The sequence below is a fragment of the Ammodytes marinus genome (genome assembly GCF_949987685.1).
Source record: "Ammodytes marinus genome assembly, chromosome: 23".
Lineage (NCBI taxonomy): Eukaryota > Metazoa > Chordata > Actinopteri > Uranoscopiformes > Ammodytidae > Ammodytes > Ammodytes marinus.
In genome coordinates this window covers 3692823-3704659 of record NC_137227.1, presented here as the reverse complement: position 1 = coordinate 3704659, position 11837 = coordinate 3692823, and the positions used below count along the sequence as shown (strand labels likewise).

Below are 11837 nucleotides of genomic sequence, written 5' to 3'. Positions count from 1 at the left end.
GGGATTTTGACACCAAGCATTCTACAGAATCGCTGAATAGCCTACACCTTTAAATGTGAATAACTTTTATTATTATTATTATTATTATTATTATTATTATTATTATTATTATTATTATTATTATTATTATTATTATTATTATTATTATTATTAATATTATTATTATATTTTTAGAATAACTGTGCAACCCTGAAAGTAAAAGTGCAGTAGAGATTTAAAAAATCAAATATAGAGAAATGTGGCCCAGCCTATTTGTACAGCACCTGACTTGCACTCGTGTTTTATTTTGAAATGCGGACCGGATATGGTATGATTTCCACTGGACTTGACACTAGTGGAGCCCGGGGCAGGACCATGGGAAGAAGGGCTTCCCTGTGGACCGACTGAGGACTGGTTTGGAACACTTTCCCAGAGACGCAGTGGAGCTAAACGAGAACCAACAACCACTTTGGGATCCACTGCGCTGTGTGGATATGTTTTAAGTTAGTTTTTCGAGCATTTGCAACACACTTTGAACTAAAAAAAAAGGTGTTGTCGCGCTTTTCTCTGTGTTTTTTTAAAGAGTAATTTCCTGTTAGTGCCTGGATTACGACGAGACGGGACGGGACAAAGTTTGCTGGCACCAGTTTGGTTTAGAACACAGTCCAAAGTACGGAACTTAAAGTGCGTAAAAATACGTTTGGAGCCTTTCCTGAAGTTGGTGCGGATATAACCTGGGATAAAACTAGCTTACTGCAGCCGCCCCCCCACCCGTGGAAAAGACAACACTAACTGTGATTGGGACCCACGCTATGGGCAACAAAGAAAAGCCCCCAACCACTGGACACGTCATTTAATAGCAAAGGATATACACTTTAGCGTTCAAACTGTGCAGACACTAACGGGTGAAAGTGAACACCGCCACTGGAATGGAAAATGGAATTATAAAGGAGTCGTTTGGCAAACAAAGGAGTACACCTCTGTAGTGAGTGAATTCGTATACCGCCTAGCCAAGGGGGAAGCCTGGCGAGAAATGGAGGAGGGAGGCACACGGCTTGAGCCAAACAAGATACGGCCAAGGCTGGTTTCATTTGTGTCTGGGTCTCGGGTCAGCTTTTTATAACTCTACTCGCTATCAACATCTGCCCCCTTAAACGTAAAGGGGAAAAAACAACTGAACATCTGCACTTTTCCAATGCTTGGGCGGTTTTCCAGTCGTGTGTGTTAAAATGCGGGTGGATTTGTTTCAGTTGTTTGGGGTTTTGCTGCTGTTGTGTGGTGGTGGAGGCAGCAGCAGCGGCTCGGCGCTATCATCATCTGATTGCAAATCATATGAGGAACGCTCTAAAAGCGGTGGGAAAAGCCTGCCCAGCTCCGACAGGAAAGTGGTGTGCAGCAACATGGAGCTCCATCAGGTGTTACCGCCGGACTCGTTCCCCAACCGGACAGTGACACTGTGAGTATAGCCTACTACACTGCTGCAGATGTGCCCGTTCACCTAGTCCTAGTTTAAATACTATACCCTACATATGATTTCACACGTCTAGTTAAAGGTGCACTATGTCACTTTGGTGGGTCAGAGAAGTTAACATTTTCCTATTGGTATGTTATTGTCATAACTGAATAAAGAAACTCTACTCACAGCAAAATTGGATCCATGGCACACTGTTTGAGGTTAGAAAAGCGACCTGATAAGTTACTGTCTCGAACAAGGTTGTTGCTGTTGTTTACAGCTGCAGCAGGGGCCAAAGTTTGGTTCCAGTTACCTTCCATAAAATGTTGTTTTGGTGATGTTTTGTATACTGACTGCAGGCTCTGCAAATCTAAACATACCCCCCCCCCAGTCCTCTGAAAGTTTTTTTTTGGTGTCTCCTTAGGTAGGCTACTTACATACAGGCCTATTTTTGTGATGCTTATTACTACCAACACTACAGTTTCCAGAATTGGGAGAGGCTTCTTCAATCTTCTCTTGATCCAAATAGGACTCTTAGTGGGCCACCTTATCTACACTATAGTGCAAATTAGGATGTATTTGGATTTACAGTATAAATAATACATTGGATTAATAGGTCGGTTATTAACCACTGTTATGAGCCAAGTAAAGATTTTTCAGAAGCAGCCGTTGTTTTTCTACAATATATACATCCGAACTGAGCACAAGTAGAAGTCCATGGTTTATGTATTATATATTTGGTTTAGAGTGCTTGATAAAACCAGAACACACCAATAAAACCTGCAAAAGGACAGACATTCAAAGCTATGCAATATTTTCACTGCACCTGTGCTTTGTGGTGGTGGTGGTGAGTGATGGGGAGGAAATGTGAGAATACCAGAACACAGGGTTCAGAGGTAGAAGAGAGGGAGAGAAAGAGAGAGGAGCAGGTTAAGTTAGAACATGTTTTAACCCCTTTACCACAAATCAAACGCAAGTTACTTTCAAATCACCTTTCATACCTTTTTAGATTAAAAAATAAAATAAAATCTACTTTTCATTAGTCCGTTGTCATTTATAATGAAATAGTTACCATGATCTGAACCACGCTGACGTAATCTACAGGTGAGCAACACGTAAACAAAAAAAATGGACTGTCCAGTTTTAGCTTGGAAATGCAGATCATGTGTTGTGGAAATACATGTAGCATGTGACATCATGTTTATACATGCAGGGAAATTTCAAATTACTAGCGTAGATAGTTTTGGTTCATGTTTGCAATAGTCTTGTCTTGAACTGAATGTTATTAGCCCAGAGTTACCTGTGAGTAAAACAGAGGTATTGATAGAATTAAGCAGGTCTACTCTCTTTTAGCTCTGCTCCGGAGTCATTTAGAAAGCCTTCTGTCTTGTCCTTGTCATCTTTTTCCTGACAATGATGGATGGGAGGTTCATCCAGGGTTCCTCATGATTTAGCAGCAGCATTCGGCTTAAGCACTGTTTAGTAATGTGGAGGATGGCCTCCGAAGAACAAGGGCCATGTAATTACAGAGCACAGTGGAATTCCTCCCCAGTCTCCACTTTTTTTTTTGTATTTCTTGGCATTTGTTTAAATCTTGTAGTAAAGCAACAAGACAGCTAACTCCATGCAGGGATTAGTAGCCTATTGACGTACTATGCACAGTTTTGGGTGTTAATTTATGAGCTGTAAAATGGACAATCCTTCACGGTGTGTGCGTGTGTGTGTGTGTGTGGTGGTCCAGTTTTACGGCTCTCTCAAGTGTCTCGTGGTGCGGTTGACCCTGAAATGGACTGAAGCAGGGTTAACGGCTGCTATACGAGAAACTTTGGTCAGATTTGAACATTAGCAGCCATTATTTCTCCCTGTTAACCCAAAGCAGAACCCACCTGGTTTAGCTTTTCTCACCAGATCCTGTTGTGACTCATGTCCTGGCAGTGACTATTTTACCAAATATTCAATTCTCATCATCAGTCAGTAGATGTTACCACCTTTCGTGGAACCATAGCATCATCAGTTTTCCTTGACTTTTGTAAAGTTGTATAACTTTGTATAGTGCCGGTATTTTTTTTTTAAATCTCCTTTTAGGAATAATTTTCTTAATTTTCCATAAAAAAAAACAGGACAACAAATAAGAATTTTCACAAATGACTTTTTTAAGTTACTCCCTTTTAGGATAATGTAATTGCGTGGACGTAGTGGCTGGCGGCCGTATAGTTCTTGCTATATATGGATGGTTTTTTTTTCTTTTTCAATTTGTGTGTAGTCACGCCTTGTTGTGTGTGCTAATTAAAGGCTTTGCCGGAAACTGCAGTATAAGCTAGGTGTGATTAGAGACCTGTTCCATTCATCAAACTCGCTACCCTTTGAACTTTTTATTTCCCTCTTTCTCTCTTCAGGGGGCTGGACATTAACTACTGAATAGAAGTTTTCCTCTCAGAGAACAATTTTGCAAGCGAAAGAGAGAGATTTGAACCACAAGCACACCCCCTTGAAATGTCTTGACTACCCTTACGGCTATAGTGAACTTATGAAACCACTGGGATAATTAGTTTGACTCAACGCCACACATTTTACCCCAGATACTCTCACATGACGAGTCTTACTACGGATTCATCCTTTATTTTCAAACCACGCCTGCTGTCCGTATACTTACATGAGAAGTAACACACAAAGTAGCTATCATTTTCTTCTCCCATACAAGTGATTGCTGCCTGGTTTCATTTAACCTGACATAGAATGCATGGCGATATTGAGTGCTGCTCTGCTTTTGAGTGCTTCTCTGTAGTGAGAGAGGGAGAAAAAAAAGGGAGCGATGCATTCCCCGCATTTGTACTGCTCTCCAAATGATACCGCATGCCGGAGTAATCCGAGAGGAAATGACACAAATGTGTTTACAGCTGGCCTGTTCTCCTGTGTCAGTAATAGGCCTCTGCTAAAATACGAGGGCTTGAGTTCAGCCCCTGCCTTAATACAGAGGAGGGATAAATCAGGTTGTGTGTGTTGAGTAGTCTATATGGGTGTGTGTACATGTGTTTATTTCTGTTTTAGGTTTCAGCAGCCTACATACCCTTCAGACGGGAAGTTACTATAGTTAAGCTTGTCTGTGCTCACCCAGCTCATGTTTCTCCTATGTTGGGATCTATTCAACACAGGAACACCTGGATTGGGGCAGTGCAACTAAGCGCACCTTGTTTGGGGCCCTCTGCCGAACAGCACAGCACAGGATTAATGTCAGGAAGAAAGCAGGGATTTCCTCCCCGCGCTGCAGGAAAAGCTTGCGCGCACAGTTGTACGACACACTGGAGCGCAGTAAACTGTCTTGTTTTACAACCGTGCAAAGTGGCTTGCTGAGGTTACACTCATTTGGTTTCCTTTTTACACTTGACTTCTTTCAGGTTTGTGAAGAAGTATGTACTTTGGAATTTTCAGATGTTAAAAAATCTCAAGGTAAGTAGTAGTGCAGACACATCAGTTTGGAATGAGTGATCAGGGTTCACGTCAATCATCTCTTAACATTCAAAAGACACTGGGCGCCTTCTTAAAAGTGATTGTGCAACTAATCCACCGGTGCCTGCCTGCCTGCTGTCATGCATGTCCCAAGAGGACCAACCAGGCGAGCCATCGGTGTAAAGGAATGATTGTAGTCGTTCTGCAGTGTTTGCAGAAGAAAGCAACATCCCAAAGGTGAGGCACTCTGGCAGGCAGCTTCAGATTTAAGTCTGTTCACAGCTTTTCATTTCACAGACCTGTTGAGCTTTGACTCTGCCAAGTTGCCTAAAGTCTCGTCGAATCCCAGACAAGCAATTCTGGTGTTGAGTGCCTAGACATGAGCTGTACGACTGTGCAATGCCCTTTCTCGTCTGGGTTCAGTTGACTGCTCATCTGCTTTCAACCTGGTGTTTTCACCATGGATCATTTTTCCATTCTGTCAGAGAGTTTTAAGGTTGAATACCTTGCTCTGAAGACTTGGCCGGTTGGGTGTTGAAAAAGGATATTGCAAGGCCTGTATGTCTGTATGGCAAGTTTAGCTTGTCCCAATGCAAGGCAATTCCTTTTAGATTATTTGATATTACCTCAGTGACATGTAACAAATATCATTGCAACAATTCCTACCCTATAGTCAAATTACATACCGAAAACTGCAGAAGAAAATCTTCATACTTGGTGGATCTGGTTTGTGGAAGGAGAAAGTGCTGGATAACCGCAGGAATTACCTTGGCAAGGCGCAGCACCTCAGCCATGGGACCGGCTCCCTTTTCCACCTGAGCTGAGGCCCAATTTTCCATCCACTCTATTCAGAGGAAGTCTCCCCTAGAAGGGGCTTTTTATGAGCTCGACTTGCAGCCTGAAACTTATTTGAAAAGCAGTTGAAGAGTTACAGCTCTCCGCTCTTGGGAGTTCTTTGTCTGAAAGCCTACCGAGCACAAAGAGTGATGAGAGAGCATCAGTTGGCTTTGTCCCTTAAAACGCTGTGTGCCTGTGAGGGGCAGAGTGTGTAGTCGCTGGCCATTTCTTTTTTAAAGTCCTTCTCTGGGTAAATGTGCCTACAAGCAAGAGGTGAATGCTTTTTTTGAAGTTGCACTTTCTTAAGTGGAAAAGAAACCTTGGCAATACCTTTCGATGGTGTCATACTAGCTTTGAAGGCAAGACATCTGAGCCGTCACATTTCATATCACTCATATACAAACTCTGTTTTCGGAGACAGTCTTTTACATTGTGGAGATTTATAGCACATCAAGGGGACATAATGTGAGATTTTCTACGATCCCCCTGAAGCTTGTTCCTGACTTGAACTCAAGCAGGCCTTTATCTATACATCAAGATAAGGGAGACTCCCCTCCTCCACGGTTTGAGGCCTATAGCCTGAAGGAATTCCATAGACAGTTTTCTTTGGCCTGGAGACCTCCGACCGACGTCCAGAGACAGACCGTAAGGAAGCAGACGGTCTAGTTACAGACGCCCCTGGGTCCAGTAGAGAGGCTGGTGGTTAAACGGCCTTAATCTTCACGCACATTTGAGGCTTTTCTCTATGAATTGTTGCTTGTACGTTTTTTTTTTCTCAACGGTGTAAAGACTCAACTCTGCAGCCAAAGCTATTACCGACAAACCAAGGTCACACTGTTGTCATGAGGAAAAGGGTGGGGACATGGTTAGTGAAAGAGGGAAACACATGGATGGAAGGAAGGGAGGGATGGACAGAGGTCAAGAAAAGGATTCATGACTGACATATTTTATTTTGACAACCAGCAGTCATAAGGCTAGAAATGTGTTTCCCCCAGGTTGCTTTAATTTCATTATCTATTCCATGAACCTAATTATGTAACTTTCCGTGAAAAATTAAGGCATGTTTGGACTGTGTGAAACCTCAAATAACTGAACACCGCTGTTGGTGGGGGTCTACTTGTGACCACTCTGTCTTTGCTTGTAGGCTCTGTCGTTGCTTCACCACGTTACACGATTTAGCAGTTTTTCTGCCCCCTTTTGTACCACTGAAAATGTGCTGACTGCCGTATGGTCACTTTAAGGCACGTGGTCCTCCTTGGTATGTCTTCCTAGATCATATCCTACAATTTCTTTTATTTTGGCCTATTCGGTTTCTCCTACTGAGGGTTCTCCCCATTTTTTCACTCTTGCTTATTTGCTTAACAAAATCATCTGTCCAAGGATAGAGGGTGCCAACATTGTCAGCTGAACATTATGAACTTCCCCTAAACGGTATGAAGTGCAGTTTATTGTTTTGTAGAGTGTTTTGTTGCACTCTATATCATGTGGATTGAGTGCCACATTCCTTAATTCACACGGGCCTCGCGGTAAACGCATCCCATCAGTACGCCTCTATTCTTTGATAAATATTTGGCTTTTGTGACCAAAATCTTGGGAGGCCCAGCGTATCTGTCTATATCATCAGCTTGTGTGTGTAAACGCACGTAGTGATAGAATCTCCAGCCACAAAGCACAAAACAGTGTTTTAGCATCTGCCATTTCTGCAGTGAGAAGCCTGCAAAACACAGGCAGTGGAACACAGGGACTGTTTGTGTGTGCGCTGCTGCTCTCTCTCTGAGCGGCAGGGAGCCAAGCAGCAAATCTCCAATGAGTCTCCACAGTCCAACCCTGTAATAAAACAAGCCCTCAACACCCCATAATGACTCCAATCTGGCCCCGGGGGTTGTGGGTGCCGCTAGCATGTATGTCACCCACCACCACATCCCCTCGTCGCTGGCCAGAAACATATGCTAACCGCAAGTCGCTGCTCAAGTTTTTTTTCCTCCGAGGAGGTAACAGTGCCATTGATTTGCCAGAGCCTTTGGAGAGTAGTCGGAGAAATACGGGAATTGTTATAGGGACTTTGGCACAGCGAGTGGAGCCTCACTAGGCAGCTTTGTATGCAGTGAATCAACTGGTGCTATGGACGTGGTGGACTTAACTGGATAATAAAAATCTGGTTTATTACCCAGCGGGAAAGCAATGGAGAATTCACGCTTGGACTTGAAGGTTTTCTCAAGCTCTCCTTTTTTATGTTTTGTAGTAATACAGTTTAAAACACAGAGACATGTTCTAGTGTATCAGGACTGTGCTTGTTGTTCTTGTCAGGAGTACTTCATGCTACTTCCTTATTATTTTGGGGTTTTTCTACATGGTGCACACTTGTTTTCCTCGTATTGTATTGGCTTTAATCCTGCGTTAGTCCTAATTGTGATAAGTGATGTACCTGTACTTCACACTAAGCCTTTTCCTAGAGGGTAGTAGGCTTTGGAATTTTGTTTGGACGTCCTCCAAAAAATACGCCTATTGTGAGAATTCATGTACTTAATGTGTCAGGTACGCAAGTATATCACCACTGAGTAATTGTTGCTACAGCTATCAGCATGTAATACATTTTAGAGGCTTCACCATTCCAACCCTTTACAGCATTTAGTCTACCTGTGTCAAGAGTGCTCAGATGCTGCCACTTTGACATGAAAGGAAATAGTTTCAAGTTGTTTTTTCTTCTTATCTCTTACCTGGCGGCGGGGAACTTTCTGTGTGAAGTTAAGAGTGGCCAGCGGACTTAAGATGGAGACATAACGCTGTTGTTATCTCCCAAAAAGAAAGAAAAACACTTGTTGGAAAAAGACATAAAAAAAACCTTCACTGATGTCTTGAGTCCCAGGGCTGGATTTCTACATAACAACTGATATCTTTTTTTTTTTGGCAAAAAGTATAAAGTATTAAATTGTTTCTGATCAGTTGACAGAAAACACCTCAGCTGCCAACAATTGCACAATATGTCTGAAATAAAACAAATGACAATACATTACACTGCCTACATTCTGGAGCTTAGAACATTTGATGTACATGAGATGTTTTTATTTCCTGTTGCATTGCATTTACAAGTACTTTTCTTTCCACAGCATTCTAAACAACAATAAGATTCAAGAACTCAGAAATGGATCCTTCTTTGGATTATCTACCTTGGAAAAATTGTAAGTATTATTATTTTATCTTTTCTGTAAGGGTTGTGCCTGTATCAATGTTCAGTCATGTCTCAAATGCTGTTTTGTTATTTTTTCCTGTTCATATTAAAGTAAAACTTAACCTTGGCAGTTCAAATCATACCTTCATTTTAGATTCCCATCCTAATTGAATTAATAATCCTTTGTATTCATAAAATATCACCAATGGACTTCACAATGGTAGGGCTTTGCCTTCTCAAATACCTTCACTATATTTCAAGTGCAATCTACCAGTCAGTGCATTAGCAAGAACCAGCCCATCACTCCACAAGTGAAGCTTGGGCTTTAGAGGGGAGGCGGGGGGGGGTTTGTAAAACACATATTGGCCCGGTGCCAGTGGAACATCCAGGTCATAGAAAATAAGCATGTATCCGCACAGCACTTAGCCCTCAACCGAGAGTATCAGTCAATGGCAGGAGACTGGTGATGGCACGAGAAAAGGCTAATTATAGGTATAGCCCCCAGTGTTGCTTGTTGTGCCTGGTGACATCCTCTCAACCTACAGCTGTGTGGGTAGTCTGGGGATGGGGCCCACTTTAGTGGAGTAGCACAACACAAAGAATTGCTTGCCAAAGATACAGTAGTAGTATATATCGAGGCTTTAAAGTCTCTGTACTCGTCTCTGTCTGGATAAGGACATCAATTCTCGACGGTGCAGACATTTATTGGTCTAAGTTGTGTATGGTACGAGACCCTTGAACAAACGGAGAGATGTCATTCTGCCATACAAAGTCTTGAGACTCGACTTCTGAGATTGGAATGTCATCACCCGTGTTTCCTTCCTTACAGAGATTTCAAGAAAACTTGGCTCACGGCCCCGCACATGTCTGCCACGGGTGATTTATCTCTCCGGAATGGCTTCATGCAGATAAAATAACCAGTCCATTAATGGCCGCGCTTTTTTACCAGAGGCTGCAATAACACATGACTGCATTAATATGGAATTCTAAAGGGGGCAACCTAACCGGGGTCTGGTTTCAAAAGGCATAGGAATGTGGAAGTCATACAAGGCTAAATTAGCCACATTTAGCCCTGTGGTATCAGTGCAGAACAAGAGAGAGATTTGGTTTCAAACGTTCGCCCAATTATCCGCTATCACTCACTGATGATGCCCATGGATTTCAGTCTCTCCACAGAAAACCTACAGAACTTTCTCCTGGCAGTATTTGCTAGAATTTCTTTGCACATTTCTTCTGATACCATTTTATTCAATTTTGATATGCAGCCTTGTTATTACAAATACAGCATTGGGGCAACCACATGTCCTTCTCCTTGGAACCTGCCGATACCCCCTGGCAGCCACACTTGCAAAGTTTGATTTAGGACATTATCAGTATTAAATCACCGGTTGTATTTCCTCCTCCTATTTCTTTTGGTGGTACATGATTTGTTGTGGAGAAATATCTGGCGGGGACTTTTTCTCCACTTGACATTCATCTGCCTGGATTGTTTATAGATTTGCAGGAGCGTCCCCTGTGGGGTCTTCAATTGGGTCAGATGTTAGTTTGTAGAGCTTCATACCTAGAGGATAAACAGGAGGCTGGCTATGTGCTGAAAAAAAGACAAAGCTTTGATCTTTCCCCGCTGAAGAAAGGCCCTTTAAGGCACCGTGCTCCGGCCGTAAATGGCCAGTCAATTTGGTTGTAAACTCTGGTTCTTGCCTGTCGTTTCATCCAATCCACACAGGCAAGTTTACCTCCAAAAGCAGCTCCCATTGTGTCCCACAGACCGCACCGTACCCCCACTCCAGTCCACCCTCATCCAGTGTAGCCACATTGTTGCTTATATGGCTGGCTTGTTTTTGTCATTGTAATGAGGCGAAGCCAAGGCCAGAGGTGTCACCAGTACCCCCCCTATTTCAACACACACACACACACACACACACACACACACACACACACACACACACACACACACACACACACACACACACACACACACACACACACACACACACACACACACACACACACACACACACACACACACACACACACTTACACACTTCAATCAAACTACTCTTTTCTCCTCCAACTCTGGAGGCTGTTTGAATGCATGCTGAAGTTCTCCATCTTGCCTGTTCCACCCCTCCTCCCTTTTGCCTTCCCAGCTTTCCTTTTTCTCTCTTTCTTCAGTCCACAAAGAAAAGCTTCCCTCATTTGGACTGCCTGTGTGCAGTGGAACGGGCTGAGACAGCAGCTTGCTGTGAGCGCCAGCGAGGGGTAGAGAATCGCTAGCGCCTATCCGGCACTCTGCGTGAAATCGCAGAAGTAACTGTGGAGACTGCTGTGTTTTGTCGGGGGGCCAAAGGTGCCCCCTGCTTGGAAATAAGCCACTCAAAATCCCCCATTATCACTCTGCTCATAGAAATAGGAGCCAAGCTAGGCGACCGTCACATGCTAATTCCTTGGTAAATCCGCTGCTGTGGAGGAATGCTTATTGTGGAAAAACAGAGAGCAGGGATAACAGCTCCTGTGTGCATTCTAAGAATGGCGTGTTGTCTATTCATGAGTCATACAATACGAGTGGAAGTGAGTATGTAAGCAAGATATGCTTCTACATAAAGTTAGTTTGAAAATGGTAATGCAATATTGCTTTAACTTGGGAGGCAATGTAGAATTTGGGATACTCAAAAAGCATGGGGGAGGTGGGTTAAAAGTGCTATTAACCTGTATTTCCAAAATGTAATCACAGTGGCCTTTGTTGCAAGAGACTAGCTTATTGCTTGCTTATATATTCATGGAGGAAGATTGGTTAGTACTTCTTTCAGAGGTTACATAATTTAAGATGGATTTTTGCATTGAGTCTATACAGCTGAGAAATACATCTTTCTTAATAGTTCTGTAGTTTCTTATGCATTCATAAGTAACCACCCATCATTCTATTCAACTGGACACGTGTTAAATAGCTTT

The 11837-nt window shown here is 42.8% G+C and overlaps 1 protein-coding gene across 1 annotated transcript in view; it reads left to right on the top strand.

The window, feature by feature from the left end:
* The first annotated feature begins 380 nt into the window (after positions 1-380).
* adgra3 (adhesion G protein-coupled receptor A3) overlaps positions 381-11837 on the top strand; it is a 33644-nt gene continuing 22187 nt past the window's right edge. The window contains exons 1-2 of the mRNA XM_080051651.1: positions 381-1435; positions 8824-8895. Coding sequence (XP_079907777.1) covers positions 1209-1435; positions 8824-8895 — 299 coding nt within the window. The 5' untranslated portion in view covers positions 381-1208. The remainder of the gene's footprint in view (positions 1436-8823; positions 8896-11837) is intronic.